The following is a 23,069-nucleotide window of genomic DNA, read 5'->3' on the forward strand; positions in this document are numbered from 1 at the left end:
GCGTCTAGTCCCACAGGCCATGTGACTGATGGGTAAGGTTTTGTGGTCACCTCTCCCTTTGAGCTGATCTTGTAACGGGAAGTCCTGTGTGCCTATAGCAACAATCACAGCTTGAATCAGGTAAGTGGTGGGTCATCACTGGTTCTGAGTCCTGCTCATCTTAACCTGCAGTCTGCACGAGGGCAAGTTAGAAAAGCATAACAGAATCCAGACATCATCTGCATCAGAGTTATTAGTTGTGCATGGCAGAATCTACCCTAGTTAAAGAAGGAAAGCATTTTTTTTAATTGAAATATAGCTGATATACAACGTTGTGTTAATTTCTGGTGTACAGCATAGTGATTCAGTTATACATAGATATATTCCTTTTCATATTCTTTTTCATTATAGGCTATGACAAGATATTGAATATAGTTCCCTGTGCTATACAGTAGGTGCTTATTGTCTATTTTATATATAGTAACTAGTATCTACAAATCTCAAACTATCCCCACTGCCTCCCCTTTCCCCCCCGGTAACTATAAGTTTGTTTTCTATGTCTGTGAGTCTGTCTCTGTTTTGTATATAAGTTCATTTGTGTCCCTTTTTCCCCTTAGATTCCACATATAAGTGATATCATATGGTATTTTTCTTTCTCTTTCAAGAAGGAAAGTATTAATTACAGGGCTTTAGAAAGTTCTCCAAGTCTTCAGAAGGGTCTGAGAAGCAAGCACTAGACTAAGTTTCCAGGAATAACATCCAGAACCACACATCACAGACCTGGTCTGGTAAAGGTCACACTGGCTCTGGCACAACTGGGAAGTTGCTGCCATCACCACTGACCCCAGAACACACTGTCTTTGCTTGTAATCACACCAGCGAGGGGGATCCCCTTGCCACATCTGTCTCTTCACATAACTGCTTCTCCTTATCTTTCATTCCAGTAGTTTGATTATGATGTGCCTCGGAATAATTTTCTTTGTATTTATCCATCTTAAGAGTTTGCTGAATTTCTTGAAAATATAGATTGACGTCATTCATCAGATTTGGTAAGCTCTTGTCTGTTATTTCTTCAATGTTACCTCTATCTCATTTTCTCTCTCCTCTTTCTGGGACTTTAATTATATGTCCATTAAACCTGTTTATTATGTTTCATGTCTTTTATGCTCTCTTCTCTAGTCTGCTTTTCACATTAATATTTTTCTCTTTAGATGCTTCAGTTTGAATATTTTTTATTGCTCTATCTTTAAGTTCATTAATTCTGCCTTCTGATATGTCTGGTATGCTCTTAAGGCACATCCAATGGGCTCTTAATTTCAGGTATTATATCTTGCATTTCTAGAATGCCCACTTGATTCATTTTTATATTCTAATTTGCTGTTCCATATTTGCATACATTTTGTCCATCTTTTCTACCACTTTCTTTCATGTATTAATCATAATTATTTTATAGTTTTTATCTTTTAACTACAATATCTAGATCATTTTTGATGCTGTTTTATTTCTTTATTATCTATCAGTCACCTTTTCCTGTTTCTTTGACTGTTTGGTAATTTTTATTTTGGGCTGAATGTTGTGACGGATCTATTGTACAGGCTCTAGGTTAAATTTTTTTTCTCTAAATGGTGTTGGGTCTTTAGTCTGGAAGGTAGTTAAATTGCCAGAAAATCTCCTGGATTGTGTTGAAGTTTTATTTTTACTTTTGTTTAGGGTAAGTCTGTTTCAGTTTTGTCCATAATCCTCGAGTGCAGCCCACACCCCTAAGGCATGACCTCTTGGGAGTTTTAACTGTCCATAGTGTTCACCAAGATTTCCCCACATTGGCTGGGCTAGGATTCCAATACCTACACCTCCCAAAAACTGTGTGGCTTCCAAAATCTCTATTAAGTTCTCAGTCTTCCAGCAGTTGTTCTCTCTTGGCCTTCTGATGTCTCCTTCTGTGCATTCAGAGCTTATAAGCTGGCAAAGGACTCATGAGATATCCTTATATGTGTTTTAGAGGCTCTTCATCTGCTGTTCCTTCATCTCTGGTACCTTATCCCCCAAATCTTAGGTGCCTTTGCAACCCAAAATCCAATATCTGATTTCTTCACCTGTCAAGACTGTAATTTTCTGCTGAGGTTACATCTCTCTCCATTTTATATTAAAACACGACGTCAGGAAGAAATCCAGACTGAATAGAGGGCTCACTTTCAAAGCTTATCTTATTTCAAGCATCTTATCCATGCACTGGTTTTCCAATGGCTGAAAACATTTTTTAAAATAATATTTTGTTTAGTTTTTATAGTTGTTTACCATGATATCAGTTATTCATTATCACTGGAATTGAAACTCAAAAAACTCTATTTTGAATTAAAGTACCATATACTATCTGATTTGTGAAACCTAAATCTGTTCTCCAACAGCAAAGGAGGCTAAAATCTGTGGAGAAAGGGGATTACAGAAGGAGCAGGTGTATGTTATACCAAGACGAATAAGATGGGGTTGCTGCTTGCAGTCGTGGAGGGGACATAGTTTTTTTCAGTGTTCTAGAGTCACTGGCATGTCAGCGTTATTTATAACGGACTAGAGAGAACCAAGTGTGGATTGAACCTAGCCAGAGACTCAAGGAAGTCTTCCTGCAGCAGATACTTGGGCTGAATCTTGAAGATGAGTGAGACTTAACCAGACAAAGGAAGGTAGGAGAGGCCTTCCAGACAATGCCAGCAACGGCAGGGGCAAAGGCACAGGGCAAGGAAACAAAACCTCGCACAATGCAGCAGCAGAGGAAGCTGGAGAGCGGATTACAAGGAGTTTGGTATTTTTAGATCATAAAGTGGGAGGTGGAGTGTGTTAGGAAAAGAGGCTGGGAAGGGAGCTGGGGTGTGTGTTACTGAGGACCTGGAAAATCAGGCTAGGAAGTTTGCCATTATTGTAAGCAAAGGGGTGCCACTGAGGAGTTGTCATCAGAGGGTGGAGTAACTCCCCTGCAGTTTAGGGGAAACAGAGAAATTCAGGGTGTAAAGCAAAGCCATTAGAAGGCTGCTGCAGTGCTTCAGGAACAATGGCCAGGGCCCCGTGATAGAAAGGAAGGGGGAAATAGTTGAGAGAAAATTTTCCCAAGCTGGTAGGTCACTTGAGGGTGGAAAAAGAGGAAGCTAAGATAAATTTCAAGAAAGAAGTACAAATTTACTAGGGGAAAACAGATTTCTACTTTGGACACTGAGTTTGAGGCATCTGTAGGCTTCTATGTTGGTATAACCAGTATACAGCTGGATAAATGAGGCTCAGAAGAGAGCTGTTCAGAGATGGGAAAAAAGATTTGAGGGTAACTAGCATCTAAAGGTAGGGAAAATCATAAGAGGGATTGGGAGTCAGTGAACTAGAGGGAGAGAAGAGCAAAGAGCAAGGACAGAAACCTGGAGGACCCCAGGGGAGTAGGAGGGGCTGACAATGACAAATTCACAGGCAGACTGAGAATTGCTGTAAGATATGACAAAGTGAATAATTTTTTAGAAGCTGAAGGGTGAAGAATGTCCACAGTGAGTAGTCAACAGTGAGGAAAGAGGCAGAGAGGTTCGGTAGTATCAGGAGGGAAGAGTGGTGACTGGACGAGTTAATATGGAGGTTACTGCTCATCTTGGAAAGAAGAGAGGATTTTAGTGAAATGAAGAGGTCAGAAGTCCTGGAGGAAAAATAATCTAGATTAGTCTTTCAAAAGGATGACTTCAAATGAAAGGGTAGAGAATAGGGACTTCTCAGGAGCTAGAGGATGACTGAGAGGAATACTCCAAAGAGTAAGAGAGAGAAAAAATAAGGAAAGGGGATAATCAGTAGAACCCAGTTTCTAAAGTGGTTCGATGGGTCAGAGTCCCAAACATTAAAGGGAAGGACTGGATATAAACATGTAGGAGATATCACATCCTGCATCTGCAGGAAAGCAAGGGACTAGCAGGAGACAGAAAGACACAGGGTGAGGGAGGCAGGAATTAGAGGTCCATGTCACACCTCCAAAACTTCATTTTTTTGATGAAGAAAGAAGTGGGTTGTCTCCTGGGAGTTTGGTGGGGAGGGTTTCTGGTGTTAGGGAAGAGTCTTGTGAGGACTGGTGACCCTTTGAAACACTGATAAGAGGAATAGAGAGAATGAGTGAACTAAGGACAAGACTGAGGAGTCTCACGTGGACATTTCATTGTGAGTCCAGATGAAGATGTCGTTTCCTTAGCAGCACTTGGCTATCCAGGAAGGACACAGAGAAAGTCTACCGTGAGACAGATCTGAGAATGAGGTTCCCAGCCATTCCGTAGATAGGTAAGGATGTTAAGGAATCAAGTGCACAGCTAACAGAGTGGTCTAGGCTGGATGCTGGGGAGGGGCTCCTAGTCTAGGAAAATTTAGGGGACCAAAGAGCAGGTTTAGTTGGAGCAGGAGAATGAGAACTCTGCTTTCCTGTGTGCCTCTTGCCCCTCTTGTGAGATGCCTAAGAGCCTCTACTTGCTACGGCAACCATTACTGATAGAAAAATAAAATAAAACAGACAGAGAGAAAGAGAATTCATTATTTCAAAATTCCTTTAACTCTATTCTTCAAGGCACAAATCATCTAAATCATCCCCCCAAAGCCCTTTTAAATTCCAAGACAGAACAAAATTATGGTTAAATGTTTAACTAATGTTTATTATAGCTAGCATGTTGGTTCTAGAAAGGTCAAATTTATGATACAATGAAGTAATATTTTTCACATTCTGTGGGTCTATTTTATAGCACATTGGGGCCCATAGTATAATAAACATCTTCTGTTATTTTGTAAGATCCTTGTAGGCAAAGCTGTGTCAGGCTGAGATAATACTGAATTTCGAGTCAAACGAGCTGGCATGAACCCTAGGCAGGTCAATCTTTCAGGGCTACAGCTTTCCGATTTGTAAAATGAAGAATAGGGATAAAATCTCCAAGTTTCCTTCCAGGTTTGAAAAAAAAAACCCATGAGCATAATTTAATATTTTTAATTACTACACAATCAATAGGGTTACTCCTTTTCTTTTATATTTTTGATCCTAGCTATTTATTTTCGGTCCTGGCTAATTTATTGAGCCTCAGTTCTTGATTGGGAACACAGACTCCAATGATAACACTGTCTTAGTAGGAAACAGAATCCATTTTACCATAATTCACTTTATGTTCCAATTTCTCCACTCTCTGTGTACATTTGCTCTTTGGAGGTTTCATCTCCAGACGTTCAGAGATAGCTGTTCACCATCTTGTGACCGTGGGTCTCTAAGGAGATGCCATATTACATTGCCTCCACTGAACCCAGACCCTGATTTCATGGGTGGGTGCTCTACTGCACCCCCTGCCCATCTTAACTGAGATTTGTCACTAAGGGTAGTATCAGAAAATGGCTACAAAGCATCTATTCGAATGCCTGAGATGTTAAATTCACTCTGCAGAGTATGCCTGAGATATTGGGCAGCATGATGTGTGGGAAATAATCAAAACACAGCATTATTTCTGTCCTCTATTCAGATGTTTCTCCTGTCACTAGATGAAAACTAAGCAGAACCCATGGCTCACTCTTGGGTGAATGTCCCATAGTCATTTTATTTTTGTTATTGTTTTTTGGTGTTTTTTTTTTAATTGAAGTATAGTCAGTTTACAATGTGTCAGTTTCTGGTATACAGCATAATATTTCAGGCATACATATACAAACATACATATATTCCTTTTCATTACAGCTTACTACAAGATATTGAATATAGTTCCCTGTGCTACACAGAAGAAACCTGTTGTTTATCTATTTTATATACAGTAGTTAGTATCTGCAAATCTCTAACTCCCAATTTATCCCTTCCCACCCACTTCCCCCCGATAACCATTAGTTTGTTTTCTGTGTCTGTGCCAGAGTCACTTTAAGTCGAAAAATACAGTCCTGATTCAAAATTAAATTGTCCAGTTCCAAGAGATTAATCAACTCTTCCCTCTTTATTCAAAAGATGACATTTCCTTCATCCCCTAGATGCCTACACCATCAGAGTCCAGGAGTGGAAGGGAAAAGGTGGGGAGAAGTAAAGGGGACGACAGCAGGGTTCCCATTAGACTGCTGACTGACACCCTAGTAAACCTGGCAGGTGCTTAATGCCAATTCTTGCCTTCTTATCAGTTTTGTTCTCTGGACTGCTCCTAGGAAAAGTCCCCTGATATGGACCATACACATTTTCCTTTAGCTACTTCTCTTCCACCTTTCAGTTTCCCATTTATTGCTGTTCCACCCCACTGTTTTGGGTGGAGCCCAAACCTCTGGCAGGAGCCCTGTTGGGCAAAAATCCTTAGGCAGGATGATTTTGAAAATGACCCCATGCCACTAGCCAATGATTTCTTAAATACGGCACATAAAAGATTGATAGATAGTATTTCATTAGGACCTTCTGGAAAGCTGGAAAGAAGGTCGCTTTCCCATTAACCACAAGAGAAAAACTGAATAGCCTGCAACATCAAAACTTTTCTTGAACCCATCCTAGAGCAGAGGTCACAGGGCAATAAACTAGCCTGAGATTTAAAGAAAGGTCGATGCCTCTAAGAAGAGAGGCAACGTGAGAACTGGCTTACCAGAGGCAGAGCCCCTGGGAAAGATCAGACCATTATAGAAGGGGAAAGAAGGTTGCAGGTAAAACTTTGTGATGATGTGATAGTTACATTTTAACAATTTGCCGCTGCAGGAGAGTGTGAGCTTATGTGTAGAACTCCTGGAAGCCACAGATGCAAGGGGAATTCGCTTTTCTCCACAAATCTCACTGAATGCTCCTCAGAAAGATTGAGGTCAGGGTAAGCAAGCAGAGGAAGCCTCCTATGGTTGTGCAAGTCTAGGGGAGAGGAACAAAGCCCTACAGAACAAAAGCCACTGTGGGCAGGGAGGGATGCAGAGCAGCAAATCCACCAGAACTAAGCGTAGACCCTTTACCGCTGGGGAAAGGGAGCAAAGAAATCCTCCTCTCCTGGGATAAGAGCAGGGAGTTCTCTCCCTCACAAGAATCATCAGGACCTGAGAGTTTGGAGTTTGTCTGCCATGGGGAGGAGGGCACAGTCACTGGGTAGGTTCTAGCCTCAAGACCCAGGGACATAAGTCCTGCCTAAGCCTGAGGCTGCCCCAGGAAGGCAGAATGCCTCTTCCCCTGCCAGGCTAGCAAGTGGCTAGTAAAAACTTATGCAGGGAAAGGAGTGAGAGTGGCAAGTTTCTCTCTGGGGCACAGGCTCCCAGAGAAAGCCTCAAGCCTATCCTGCCAGAAGCAAAGTCACACTAAATGCCAAAACTGGTGAATGGATGGACTGTGATAAATCCATATCATGGAATACTACTCAGCAATAAAAAGAAAAAACCATTGATCTATACAACAACACAGCTAGGTCTCAAAGGCATTATGATACGTGAAAAAAGCCAGACTCTAAAGAGCACATATGACATGGTTACATTTAAATGGCATTCTAGAACAGGCAAAACATAGGGACAGAGATCAGCACTTGCCAAAGGCTGAAGGTGGGTGAGGTGTTTACCACAAAGAGGCCTGAAGGATTGTTAAAGGTGACAGACCAGTTCTATATCCTGATTGTGGTGGTGGTTACATGTACACTAAAAAAGGTGATTTCACTGTATATGACTTATATCTCCAAGACATTTAAAAATTTAAAAAAAAACAGAATTGCATTAAAATTAAGAAGTTTTGTTCATCAAAAAACAACATTAAGAGAGTGAAGAGACAAGTTACAGACTAGAGGAAAAGTACAACTTGTATATAGAATATATAAAGAACATACAAATGAATAAGGAAAAAAGCAGACAATGGAATAGAAAAATGGGCAAAAGACATAAGTGAACATTTCACAAGAGAGGATATTCAAATGCCCAATACACGTAAGAAAAGCTGCTCAACAGCTTGATTTTAAACGCAAGTGAAAATCATAGTGAGGTGCCTATACACATCCACCAGATCAGCTGAAATCAAAGATTGGCAATACCAGTGTTGGTGAGGATGTGAAGTAACTGACACTGGTTGCAAATTTGTATAACCTCTTTGGAAAACTATTTGGCAGTTTTTACTACAGCAAAACACACATGAGCTTTATGATCCAGCAATACCACGCCCAAGTATTTATCCAATACATACAAGTGCGTAAGTCCATTATAAGACATGTTCAAGAATTTTCATAGCACCATTATCATAACAGCAAAAGCCTGGAAGCAGCTCAAATTTCTATCAACAGGAGAACATATAAATAAATTGTGGTGTGTATATATATAATGAAATACTACCCAGCTTCAAGAAGAACAAATAATTGCAACACGCAACAAGGGTGAAACTCACAGATATGATGAGTGAAAGAAGTACAAAGAAGAATATACTGTATGGTTCAATTCATAGAAATTCATGAAGAAGCAAAACTAATCTATGGTGATGAATTCAGATTAGTGGTTATGGGTGGGGCTGGTATGTACTAAGAAGAGGCATGAGGGAGCGTTCTGAGATGTTCTGTATCTTGATATCAGTGGTATTTCTATGGGGTGGCATACATTTGTAAAACTTTATTCAATAGCACACTTATGTTCTATGCACTCTACTGCATATATGTTTACCTCAATGTAATACAATAAAAAGAAAGTATCACCTATAGCGTAGCTCAAGGGTTAATGATCACATGTGCAAAGTATAAACAGACTGGAGTATATAAGGACTTATCATGGCCCCTGACCCCTGAGTGTTTCTTATCAGCCACAGATGGAGAAGAAACATGCATTAGTTCTGTAGCCTGTGGTAGATCAGGCTTGATGTGGGTTCTATTGCTTTTGGGTCCCTAACTCATGCAGTGTCAAAAGAATTATCTTTTTGTGTAAAAAAAATGCAGAGCAGACATTTTTCCTGTAGGCATTTTTCACTACAGGAAAAGAGACATTTGTTTTTACATACTATTAATTGCTATAATGCGACATCCACCAGGTTATTTTTTTCCATCAAGAGAACAAAATTTCTCATTGCACCATCATCCCTTCTACCATGTTATTTATCAATAAATCAAGATTTGTGCACTTTACAGTATGTATGCTGTACCTTGATACAATTTTTTTGATGGCCTGGCCAACACTCCCAGGGAGGCCAGACCCACGTGGGACCTCAGGACTCAGGCACCCGTGACTTGTCTGGGGGATGCAGTTACTCCCAATGCAGCAGCCACTCTTATTTTCAGTTCTGCCACTGAGGCAGTCAGTCCCTCAGTATTTCCCTGTGAGCGTCAGACACCAGTCATCAAGCCTCCAACGACAGGGAGCCCCTTGCTGAGCCTCTGAGGAAGAAAATCCCACCTGCTCCCCCTCTCACTCTGTTAAGGGCTCACACATAATCCATCAAGCTCTCCCCAATGTACTTCTTCACAAATCCTCTCTCTTCTTCATAACTTGACCCTTTTAAAATTTAAAAAAAATTTTAAAAATTGAAGTATAGTCAGTTTACAATGCTGTGTTAATTTCTGCTGTATAGCATAGGGATTCAGTTATACATATATATATATATATATATATATATCCTTTTCATATTCTTTTTCATTATAGGCTTTTACAAGATATCAAATATAGCTCCCCATGCTATGCAGTAGGTCTTTGTAGTTTATCTATTTTATATATAGTAGTTAGTATCTGCAAATCCTGAACTCCCACCCTCCCCTTTCCCCCCGGTAACCGTAAGTTTATTTTCTGTGTCTGAGTCTGCTTCTGTTTTGTAAATAAGTTCGTTTGTGAACTTGACCCCCTTTTATTCATCTTTAATGTGAATGAGAGGTCCATGGGTCTGAACCAGCATCAGACATTTACTTTATAATCATACTCTGCACCTTCATCCAGCACCTCACTCTGGTGTTCAGCATTTGTGGTTGGTATTGGGTACCCTCAATCAAAATGTCAATAATTAACTTCCTGCTATAGTTACTTCAGGTTGAACCATATGAAATTGTTGATTGTTCACAATTTTTGACCTAAACAATTACAACTTCGTATGGTTCAAACTAACAATTTTATTCAAAATAGGCTTTTTAGAGAAATGAGACTTTAGGTTGGAATTGAACGAAAGGGAAGAGTGGACTCTTAAAAGAATACCCAGGCAAATACCGAAATGCATTCTGCAAAGCGTCTCACCTTGGCTTTCAGATCAGCACACACTTCCTGTTGCTTTTTCCTGTCCTTAGCCATCGTGCTTTCCATTTCATGAGCTGCACAGGCCTCGGCGAGTGTCAGCACAGCCTTCTGTATAAAGTCTCTCCTATTCTTATTCCAACTTGATATCAGGATCCTTCGCTGCTCCTTGGCAAAGCGATACTGGTCACAATATTTCTCATGTTCGACCTGAAAAGACAACAGTTGGTAAAAACTTACTATGAATGTGAGCCTATGCTTTATGTCATTGTTACCAAAATGAATAAAATGAATTATAACCAATGATTTTGTAAAATGGGGGACAAACATCGTAATAGCAAATGCAGCCATCAGGACCAGGTACCAGTCCCAGGGTTCTGAGCCCCAGGCTAACTGGTGACTGAGGACTAGTCATTTAACATGTTTAAGTCCTTATATAGGATGGAGTCAGGCCAGGCAGCCCTAAAACAACTTCTGCCTCTGTATGGCAATGATTCTATGAGCAGAAAACATTATCTCCCTCACATATAATTTCAAAAATGTTCCATTTCTAAATCGGATTTGGCATATTAACAATGACTTCAAGTTCTTCAATTAGACGTGCTAATGAACATTAAAAATTGCTACAATAATCCTGAAAACTCTATTTGCCCTTGATTACTGAAACAATCAGATGTCAGGACATCTAACTTGAAGTAACTACTGTAATGACATTAACCCTTCCCATCCCTCACTCCTGAGGGGATGACATTCTAACACAGGTACCAACAGTAACTGCTGGCAATCAATCCCAACCCCAGGAGATCTCAGAGTCTTGAGGAAAAGAACAGAAAGGGAGAGAGCCTGAGAAGTTTGAAAAATCTCTGTCAGTAATCCTGAAATACTTTTTATATAAAGGTGTGTCTCCTGAAATTGAGAGTCAGTGACCTAAATAATTCTTTATTTTGCCAGTATAGGCCTCATCTCTGAATTTGACACATTATTTAACCCCTAAGTGGTATGAGAAAAGAAGCTAGCAAGCAGAATAAGATTGGTCCTACCTAAAATGATAATCTAGGTATGGTTAATTAACTGCATAATGAAACAGGCTATGGCTTCACTTAAACCAAATACCAGATACTAAAATCTCTAAACTTCTTAGCTTTATTCCCCAAAGCCAGGAATATGCTTCAAACCTGTCAAACATTAAGAAAGGAAGTATATGCCATGCAGAAATGATGTCAATCAACCCAAAGCAAGAAGTAAATGTAAAAATCTTTATCACATTAATAGGAGGTAAATACAAAGATCTGTATAGTTAAAAATGACAGCTGGTCACAGAAGCAAATAGAATCAATAGGAATTTTTTTTAAGATTTAATTTAATAAATCAAGACTTGTATAATCTAGAATGAATTTTTATATAACATGTTTTTTACATAACAGGCATTTGCTATGAAATAAAGGTCAGAATTAAAACAAATAACTGTTGGGTGGTGGGGTGGGAGGGAGAGGACAGGAGAGACTGGTCATACTAGCTTTGTGACCTTCGCATCAGTTTCTTTATCCGAAGAATAAGGATATCATCCTTCTATCATCCACTGTTACGTGTGTTACAGGAGTTCACACATGACTGACATAAGTTCTATACACATGTCAGTATTGTCACTTGCTTGATTTAAAGCAATTACAAACATGAAGAGTGTGTGATAATATTTTATAGCATGGCTCTTTTAAAAGTCAAGAGTCTCTGCATATTTGTTTATATATACATTTTAAAGTGAGTTACTGTGAAATTCACTGGTGACATAGTAACTTTTGTTTCCCTGTCTTTGTGGTCTTGTCCATTAAAGAATGAAACCATCATTTCCCAGGCCCTGCTCAGGGAAATTTCAGCCTTGACTCCGAGTTCTGAATTTGGAGCGCTTGTGTTTCAAGCCCATCTAGGGGGACCAAGTGGAATTGTGGAGGAGATGGTATAGGTAAGCACCAGCTCCTAAGGCAAGTGTTGGCTTCCCCATGACTAGAAGGGCTAAGGTGTTGCAGGCTATGTGAATGGTGGATCAGGTACCACACTTACAGGCAAGACCCAGAGATGGCAGAACATCTGAAGTGGGTAGGTGAATATACAGACACCTGGAGGTCAAACACTAGCAGAGCAACCCAGGGGGCCATGCTGAAGCTCTCTGAGGCAAGTAAACTACAGAAGAGTAAATGTTGCTAAAGGGGTCTCTGTCACACCTTATTATGCACCATATAGACTTGAAAAATGGCAGACTTTCATTTTTCAGACTTATTATTTTCTAGAGTGCAGGAAAAAAATAATTTTAGAGCACCATTTAAAGTGTGTGTGCATATATGTGTGTGTGTGTGTGTGTGTGTGTGTGTGTGTGTATCACTTAATAATTATCAACCACTAAAACAATTTAACATGTTAGTATATAGGGTCCAGCACTCACTAAATCATGCCTCGATTTGCGAGGAAAATATCTTTGTAACATGTCCAGATACAGAGTCCTTCTGCCACAGAGATCCCCAGGATACTGATCCAAAACAGCTTGGAAAATCCAGTGGTCTTCATCACTTAACTGGAAGTTTCTAGAAATGACAAAAATGTCATAACATACTGTGAAGCAATCATGGAGTTTGAGGGACTTCAAACTGTTTAAGCTGTTAGCAGTGATAATGATTACATAAAATGAAGTCTTTTTTTTTTAAAAAAGAATACATTATCCAAATTAAATGTCTGCTATAGAAGAGTTTCTAAATTCTAACACAGTGGGTTTTTTCAGTCCTTTATTTGGTCTTGCCATGAGCTCTAGGCATAATTTGAAGTTTGACAACGAAACATATTTTTAAAGTATTTATTCTGTCTTGCCTCTAACAACATTTTAAAAATCATGACCAATGAATGAAATAAACAGAGATTGGGAAATAAATTATTAAGCATACATATTAAAAAGGAATTTTGCTAATTCAACAAAGTTCCTATTTCTGGACAGGAGAAAAATACAAATGCAGATAGTAAAATGAACAAGTACACAAAAGAAATGACGGCCTGAGGAAGGCACTGATTTAAGGTTTGACTTTTAAAGTGTCTAAAATTATCTTTTACTTTCCCCTCTAAACTTCTTGATTTGTGGGGATAAGCCTAGATAGTAGTAGTAGAAAGATAACCAATGACATTCAATTTCAGATCACTAACGGAGTCATTTGTAAATAGGATCCTTCCCAATAACATGTCCACCATGCTCCAAAATGCCTTTTTAGTTCAGAACACTCCTAGGCACTGGCCTGGTTTGTGTTCTGTACAAACTACTAGCAAAGCCCTATACAGAGTGAAAAAGTTGCAATGTCAGCTTGAACGCTAGGCTGAATTAATGTCTCTTTATTATTCTAAGTTTATTTGCATATTATTATTCCTGTTGGGATAATCAGATACAGATGCAATCAGAGGGGATATTATTAGCAACAAATATTTCTTTGGTCTAAAATGGAGACTTGCTATTGTTTATTTCTGCGATGTCAATGGTCTTGTGTAAAGTTAATTCTGTAATTTAAAGAATTTTTTTACAAAGTCTTCTATGCCCTTGAAAAGTATTTGACAATTTAAAATAATAAAAACCTCTGTAAACCAATGATACTAATGGGACTTGTACTGTCGTCATCCAAGTTACCGTTTCTGTAAAGTATCTCATTATTCTGATAAGGAGCAAGAAAGAAAAAAAATTCTTTTTCAAAGAAGATAACCTGATTCAACAGCTCTATAATAGGAAGAAAAAGTGGGCTGGAAGTGTTCCATCAGGAAGAAGCAAACTCTACAGTTCTTCCATGTGACATAATGATCGAGCGCAGAGAAAGAATTTGAGATGAGTTCATTCATTGAACACACCGCGTGTTTGGGTTCTGTCTAAATCAGTTATGTATGTAGAGACAGCCAAAGGCTTCTGAAAATAAAGCATTTCAAATAGGACTCTTAAGCCTAGAGAAAGGCTTGCCTGAGTGTACTTGGATTTTAAAACACCCTCAAGTCTTCATGGACAGGATCTCAGGTCCTTCCCTCAAGGAACTTGTTCATTCATGATAACATAAATGCATTTTAACAACAGAGTTAGCTACAGAAATTCTCTGTTACTACACAGCAAGCAACCCTCCCCCCCCGCAAAAAAAAAAAAATAGACCCAAAGTCCATGTCCTCAGTAATGCTTTTAAACATTCTGTAATCAAAGGGACTTGAATATGGTTTGAATTTCCATCTTTATTTGATTACAAATACAAATGTGTTGGAGTGTTATGTGCTGGGGAGGAGGAAGTGACAGAATCTAGGTCCAATAAGTTCTCTATTCCTTTAAATTGTCATCTAAAGGATGCTGTTGGTGCCGTGCTAGATCACATTGATGAGCTAGAATTGCCGTCATCGAGAGGATGATAATACAGAGATACACTTCCCTCCTCCAGAGAATTGTCCTGGGCCAAATGGGACCTGCCTCATGCAGGAGGCTACTTTCCCACCCACTTTTGAGAGCCAACACCAGCCAATGATTGGCTGACATGGGGGTACAGAAGGCCAGCCCACCTGCCTCAAGATGAAACCAGCTCTGATGCCATTTGTGCTCCAGCCTTTCACTGGGAGAGCAAACTGTAGTCTGTTTCTATTGAGGTCTTCTGCACAGACATTTCCCCTCCTCCATCCTGTTTCTCTTCATCATCCTTCTCCTGAGAGCACTGTCCAATAAATCACTTGTTCTTGCGATCCTTGCCTCAGATTTGCTTTTACAGAACCTGACCTGAGACAATCTATGAGCCATTTTACTCATAATTTTCAGAAATAGTTTAAATCCTTTGGTAAATGGTGAAGTACTTCTAAGTTAATTGCTTTGATGATCTCTCATACTGAATTGTAGTATAAGATTGTGGCTATCCTCAAAGAGAAATGCAAGTTGCAAATATTTACAAAAATGCTTTTTAAATAAATGCACACATTAAGTAGTGTACATTGCTATAAATAAATATAGCAGCAGGAGAATTTGTGGCACTCAGTGCATGTTTATACTTTGCATGAATGTATTAATTCGGTCACATTTTAGTGACAACATTAAAACCACTTAAACATATGAAATGATAATATAACATTAAAACTAGATATTTCAAGCCAAGTGTGCCATGAACAATGATCACATCCACTTTGCTCTTATTGATTTTAGAAACCTCGCATCTCAACAGCTTTTTCCAATTATCACAATTACCCAAATTGTAAGGTATTTTTCTAGTATATGTAGGATAAAAATGAAAAACATACTTATAAGAAATGATATATATATAAATACTCACAATATTATTATTTTTAGAGTATTTATAGCAGTTTCCAGAGCCTCCGGCTTAAATTCTGAAGCAAACATTCACATTGGCCATTGTAGTGGCAGAGTCAGACACCTCCATCAGGGTGCTGTTTGTGAGGGAGAAAACACCCACCACTACACACACCGAGCCTTCTGGGTGGGTCTGGATGGATCTGGATGGATCTGAGAGGACTATTCATACGTGATAGCCTCTTCACAATAACGAAGTAGCCATCTCCTATTTAGCATCTAAAATAAAATCAACTTTAATATATCTGAATTTTTAAATTCAAATTTGAATATTTATCTTTTCTAGTCAAACTTTCACCTTTTTTCATAGTAAAAAAAAAAACCTATATAGAATAGCATAATTATAGAAAATAACTAAGGTTAGCTTTTACCTTCCAAAGTTCTTGTTTAACTGCTTTGCTGGTGTTTATGATGATAGAACGAGCTAAATTACAGAGATGTTGAAAAATAATCTGAGTACGCATCTACTTTCTGAATTTGAAAAGTGACTGTAATTTTTTAAAAAATTTAAAGACTTTAAAATTATCCTAAACTTTTGCATTTTTAAAAATATCTTTAGACAAAAGATCTTTGGTAGGTCTCTGCAATTTCTGGGGTTTTTTTGGCCCATCCAAAATGCCTAGTTTAAAATGTTTCATAATTTTCATCTTTATAATAGAACATCTTTATAATATAATAAGATTTTACAGTTTCTGGGTTTATTGGACACGAGAGAAAGAAATTTTAGCCTACAGGAGTGGGAGCTATTTACCACTCAGTCCTCACCCACCATCTCCTACTGCCAAATACTGAAGTCCACCAATATCATTTCATCATGATTTCCCAGGATATGAAGCAAAACATGTAATTCAGAAAAGGAGGCTGACAAGGCTGTGAGAATTCAACCAGACCAAGGCCAACTGTCTCCCTAATTCTACCTGTTTGACTCATTACAAAAATCTGAAACTGACTCACAATTAATTTAGCTACCGATTTTCACCATAGTTTAAATCACTTCCCTAGGATTCTGGTTCCATGACATCAAAATACACTGGAGAGGGGAGGGGGTGGGCAACCAACGGTGGCAAATAAGACATTTAGAGTAACAGGTCCTTTAACAGCTGAAACAAGTCTATGAAACTAAACACTGTGTAGTCAACCTGGCTGAAAGTCGTTTTATACTTTCTCAGAGTGAAAGGGGCTTTCCAGCAAAGTGGTAATTAGTGCCTCTGGAAGCTAGCTGATGCCACTATCAGCATCTGATGACTGCCTTGACTGTCCACAGTGAATCTGCCCCAAAGAGAAACTCTTATCTCTTCAAGTGTAAGTGTCAGGGGGACACATAGTTTTCCTCCACTGAGAAACAGGACTGCAGTGAGCCACCAGTGGATTAACGTGGATAAAAGATGCTCTGACACAATCTGCTTGTTTGGCTGCAGTAAGTCTGACCCTCTAGAAAATACAACTTGATATCACTTTTCAAAGCTGTCTTTTTAAATCAGACTCTTCCAAACACTGAATCTAATTAGCCTGTTTCCTGAAACTGTCTTCTCGGCTGGCTACCCATCACCCCACCCCAAGCCTATCATCCAAATATAAATCTATCTTTGATTTTCAGCCTGGTTTACAGAGGGTTCCCTGGCCTCAGACTCATCTCTGACCAACCGAATTGCTCCTTAGATCTTGTTTGGGTATGTGCATTGTCTTTCTGGGAGATGCATTCCCACTGTGCAGTCCTCACCTCCAGACTCCCCTGGCTCTGCTCAGTCTGGCTACTAGGTGGGAGCTGACAGCCAGGATAAAGTGGGCTCCCAGGAGTATGGTCAAAATCCACTGAAGTGAAGAATTAACAACAACAACTAGGGGCCCATACGTCAAAGTCAGAACTTGCACCAGCATCCAAAGCCCCCTCTAAGGGGTGACAGGAAAGTGAAAATACGGCAGAGTTCTGTAAGTGATGACTCCAGAATTTCTTATAAGAGAGTTTAGGGATGGGATCTGATCAGAAGAGGAGGCTGTCATTTATTTGGAAGCTGCAATTGCTATGTTCATAGCAAGTATAGTTTTTATTTAGGTATTTTTAAAGTAGTTTGCATAGAAAGCTCAATTTTTTACTTAGAATGTATATTTTCTGACAGTGGAGTAGCTAGGATGGTGGCAATACATCTAAACTGTCCTTCGTCCCTACCAACATATGCTACTATTTTAAGAGGCAATACAATTCCTAGTGGAAGTTTTGAGATAATGTGATCAAGATAAACCAGCCTGTTAAAAGTAAAATGTAATGGCTCAGTCATCCCAAATGCTAGGTTTTAAAGAATTATATTCATCATAAGAAATTTAAGGAAAAGGCAATTGTAGCAGACATTTCCCGTACTCTTGATCCTGCTCATCAGAATCCTGATTTTATATCAGATCTACTTCCCTCCAAAGGCCCCCCACTTCAGGGAAGGTGAGCCCCATTCCAGCCCCAGGGGTGAATCTTGATTGATCTTAAGCCATTCACAAACATCCATTCTCAAGTCTCCCATTCCTCTGGCCAGTGTTTGATAGAGTCATGGACAAAAGACCCAATTCCGCCCAATGAAATGTGAGACATCTGGGGCAAAGGTTTCCTAGCTCTAAACAAGTCAAAGAAGACGAGGTCCCTTTCTGCTTCTGAGTGCTGAGGTGTGGAACTGCTGCAGTTGTCTGGCAGACGTCATCCACCCTGCAGGAAGGCAGGGCAAGAGAATGCAGAAAAGTAGACCTCACTGTACTTGGACTTCTCTCTTGGACTTGCACTTTGTGTGAAATAAGAAATCACCTTATTACTTATGTTACTTTGACCGGAGCTGGGTATTCTCTTACTTTTGTCCAAAGATATCCTATTTGATAGCTCACTGAAGGGGAGAAAAATAACATTTTTGAATGTAGCATCCTGATATTGCTTTGGAAGGAAAGGACTATGAAGGATGTAGAGATTAAAAAGATGGAAACATAATGTGGCCAGAGACCAGCATCTATAGTAAAACTCAGCTGACTGGGAAAACACCAAAGACTGTTTGTAAGAGCAAAATCCAAAACTAAACAAAAATAGCTCAAACTCAAAAGAACAAAATCAGTTAAGACAATATAATCTGCAAACACATTATTTGCTCTAATTAAAATTAAAAAATCCTTCGATTGAGCCAAAATCTGCCTCCACATTACAATTGTATTCTTCACTTTAGGGGTACAAGAACATTTTTAAGTGCAATAAAGTTGAAGTGAATGGAGTTATTTTATATAGACACTGTGACTCAATTTTCCAGGTTCAAAAGCAAGAAGAGTAGAACTGGGCTACTTCTTTGAGATGAGATGAGGAAAAATTTAATTAACCGTCATGAGGACTTCTGAAATTTTAATTGTCACGTAAAATCACTTATCAACTCAAACCAACTACCAGTAATGATTAAGAAATTGTTAAGACTGAAAATAGAAGAGTGATGGTTCCCTCTCAGTCTGTTAATTTTTTTAGACATTAATAATGTTTAATTTTATGTTCTTTTAGAGGCACTAGTGTGGCAAATAAACATAAACCTGTGAGTGTGGTGATTATTATTTCTTACATTACTGGTTCCCCACAGTCTCAGTTGTAATGATAGGTTTCCTCAAAGGATTCTATTTACCCACAGTCAGACTTCAACATATAAAGAGTAGGGAAAACTTGTTATTAACGATTGATCTGATCTACAAAATAGGCGTTATAATTTCTCCCGTGTCAAAATTTGACAATCCTGTCCATAGAAATTTTAATCTTGTCTCTGCTTATAGCGACACATTTTATTATTTTAATAACAAGTTCTATAGGTATTATCAAGGTTAAAAAATAACATGTATCAATTGTCCTGTACTCAAATCTGTCAAGCTGCTATGTTTCCACTTTCTCCAATCTGATTCACTCAAGCTTAATTTGATTTCACACCCAGCAAAGAACAAACCTCTTGTAAATGACTCTCACTCCATCCTGTAAAATCCTGATTTTTCAGTCTCCTGAAGTATTAAAAAATGAAACCTCGTGCACTGTTACACTGTGTAGTTTTTAGTTGAAACAATTATATCAAGAAGGCAGATGGGGGCTGCAGTGATACTAACAATGCGACTGCTGAATTAGAAATTTATAGCCACTATTCTTAAATATACTTTTCATAAATACATTTAAACAAACATAACATGTAAGTAAATATACAGACAGAATTATTAATTAAGCAAAAGCAAAATCTAAGATGGATTTTGGGGATATCCTGCAGAAATTGGACCTATTTTTTTCTCTTGATAAAATGCATTCCACCATAGCCAAGAGAATTTAAAATATACATTATTCTCACAACAAACCCCAAGTAGGTTGAACAATCACCAAATGTAGCTTTTCATTCAAGATCTTAAAGTAATTAAGTATTTTAAAGGATGTATTTAAAGAGAAAGCTATGAAATGCACATGACAAACAAATAAAATCACAGTCTGCAATTATTACCTCCCCACAAGAAATATAAATTCCAAGGTAAGGTTGGACAACCCATGTGGGACTATGCCAAGAGCAAATGGGAGTTGCAGTGACCCAATGTTGCTTGAGTGGGTCATGTAACCCATGTGACTAAGCAAACACGTCAGTTTTCAAATAATTATGCTCCTATTTCTGAGCACGTCTCCCCTTATTAACCACCCTTGACACACAACCAGCCCAGACAAGAAATGCAGAACCCGAGACTGGACATGCCCAGGCACTAAAAGTTCCTGAAAGTTCTGAGACTACATTCTCAGAGAAAAAATGCCACCTGGTAATTAAGGCGTCGACGTTTTAACTTGTTATGACTTCATTAGGTAAGCAAATGTCAGCTGTTTCTTATGCCCCCTTCTCTTTCTTCTATCTCGTGTTAATCAAGCCACAGTCACACATGTAAGTACAGGTTTGTTCAAATACTTTTTTAAAGAAAATCATGTGAGGCCACGCTCTGTGTCTTGAATGCGGGCTTCTGATTCTGGTGTTTATCTATTTCATTTTTTATCTTTTTTAACTTTTTGCCAATTCTGTTGGCAAAACTCACATAAGGACTGTGATAGAGATATGCTATGTAGATCAATATTGAAAAAGAGAGAGAAAGAGAATATGAACAAGACCCTGGTGATACACAACACAGCAATAGCCAATGCCCTTATCAACAAGTCCAAAAGATGAACCAAATGATATAAAGTCCGTTGGTGAAAATATAAATTGTTTCTACTTTTCTGGAAGGGAATAAGGCAATATCCTCAGAAGCCTTAAATTTTTCAAGCCTTTTGACTCAGGAATTTCATTTCTAGGAGTTTCTCTTAAAGGAGTAATCATGGGATTACTCAAAACATAGTGACAAAGTTATTTGTTCCAAAGTTTTTTACAACAAATATCAAAATATGTAATAAATAATTGTCCCAAGCCAGGAAATGGGTTGAATTTGTGTAGTCGAATTACAATCATACTTTGTAGTATCATGCACATAATAAACAATAAGCTATAAAAGAATATTTAATACAGTGACCTAAAACATAGGTTAGTATACATGTATTGAAAAAATAAATAATATTGGATCTGACTCATAAACAGGAAAAACAACAGATATGTGTAGAGTATTTTTTCATTTTTATAAACAACACAAATACACAAAATGTTACCAAAGGATATCTCTAGGTACTGTAAACTTAGACAAACTTTGTTTTTCTCTTTGCTTGCCTTAATTTATAAAAAACTTTCTCTAATAAATGTCATTGTTTCTGTATTATGAGAAAAAAATAAAAGAAAAAATATAAGGATAATATCTAGACATCTTGAAAGTTACTAATAATTAGGGTAAATCAAAATAATTCAGTTGAAAAAATATAAAACTATTGGGCCTTGGCAATGTATACACAGAGGGACAAAGCTTTTAAATTCATCGTGGATTTCAGTTCAGATCTGTAACTCATAAAATAATAGAATGATAAATTATGAATCAACATTATAAAATTTAATATACTTATCCGACAATGAAGTAGAAATCACTTGTTATCACTGCAGAGCTTTTGTCACATATTGGCTTCAGATCAGACAATTATGTCTCATCTATATGATTAATTCATCCAAATGTTAGGAAATTAAAGCCACCATCTCATGAGTCTAAAACAAGCAATTAAACTTGTCTTCATGTTACTAATGAAATACAGTCCAAAGAGAATCTAAATAGCATCAAAAATGTGCTGAATAAACAGGTTCAACTGCAGTCAACTTTTTAAAAACATATGTTTTAGTAAAAACCAATATCTTTCAAAGTTTTGTTGTCCAAGATAGTAGCCACTGGCCACATGTGACTACTCAGCACTTGAAATGTGGTCAGTCCCAATTCAGGTGTGCTGTTAGTGTGACAGGCAGAATGTAATATATCTCATTAATACATTTTAAATATTGATTATATGTTGAAATAATATTTTGGAACTATTAAGTTAAAATACACTATGGCATTTTATCTTTTAAAATATTTTAATATGGCTAATTAAAAATTTTAAATTATATATGTGGCTCACACCTGCGGCTCGCATCACACTTTTTTTCAACAGCACTGCTATAGTAAGTAGTCAACTCAGTTTACCAACATCCTGGTACATAGACATGCTTGAAGTGGTGTGGTGTGAGGGAAAACCTTTCTATTCAGGTAGCACAAGAAACTCATTCCTGCTCAGTTGTCTAGTAGTTCAGAAACTGGGGAAATTGCTTACCTATAGCAACAGCTGTCAAATAAATCTGTAAAACAGAGCTTTTAAAATGGGGTATATTGAGGATTCAGATGAAATGTACTTGTCATGTCACCTAATAGGTGTCAATAAATATCAATGGGCTCCTTTTCCCCCTTGAACTTAGACTTTTTTAAATCTGTATTTTTTTGCTTTATAAAATAGAAACAGTGCCATATATATGCCAACATTATTTATAATGTTACCAACTGGGGATAATTATTGTTTATTTGGGTATATAACCTTCCAGTCTTCTTTTCTGTAGCTAAATGGGTGTAATATTTTCAGAGGGAAAAAAAAAAAAGAGAATCCATGTTATGCAAACTATTTTGTGGCCTGATTTTTATTTGCATAGCAACTGATTGCAACTACCTGTGTCATTAAAAGTTCATTAATTATTAATGACAGTGTGGTATTCCACTGTGTGGATATATCATAATTGATCAGACGAATCCTCTACCTGTTGGCTGTTTACTCATTTTGAAGATGTTGCTATCACTAAAGAAAGAAAAACAATATTGAGAACCTTTGAAGCCAACTATTTATGTCATTTCTATGATTATTTCCTTTAAGATTATTTCTAAAGTGACAAAGATTATTTACATTTACAAAGATATTTCATGACATATTGCCAGAGTGCCTTCCAAAGGAGTTTATATGCTAATTATGTATAAAAACGCCCATTTCTCCCACTTTGATAAATTTCTTTTGTGTTTTTATCATTTTATAGGTAAAAATGTAAGTATCTTTAAATTTTTCATTGCTTTGATGAATAGCAAGGTTTTCATAAATCTCTGTCATTTGTATTCAGAATTACCACCCAGAGTTCCACAGACGGCCACCATGACATCAGCT

The 23,069-nt window shown here is 37.9% G+C and overlaps 1 protein-coding gene across 10 annotated transcripts in view; it reads right to left on the reverse strand.

The window, feature by feature from the left end:
* The window catches only part of CCDC148 (coiled-coil domain containing 148), a 308,196-nt gene that overhangs the window by 203,893 nt on the left and 81,234 nt on the right, over positions 1 to 23,069 (reverse strand). For all 10 annotated transcript variants that reach the window (XR_004319878.1, XR_004319876.1, XR_004319877.1 and 7 more), the window contains exons 10-11: positions 12,563 to 12,701; positions 10,129 to 10,335 (exon numbers count right to left, since the gene is read on the reverse strand). Coding sequence is in view for 6 of the 10 variants with exons in the window: in XM_032479509.1 (XP_032335400.1) it covers positions 10,129 to 10,335; positions 12,563 to 12,701 (346 nt within the window). In the remaining 4 variants the exon portion in view is untranslated. The remainder of the gene's footprint in view (positions 1 to 10,128; positions 10,336 to 12,562; positions 12,702 to 23,069) is intronic.

The sequence above is a fragment of the Camelus ferus genome, chromosome 5 (assembly GCF_009834535.1).
Source record: "Camelus ferus isolate YT-003-E chromosome 5, BCGSAC_Cfer_1.0, whole genome shotgun sequence".
NCBI classification, from domain to species: domain Eukaryota; kingdom Metazoa; phylum Chordata; class Mammalia; order Artiodactyla; family Camelidae; genus Camelus; species Camelus ferus.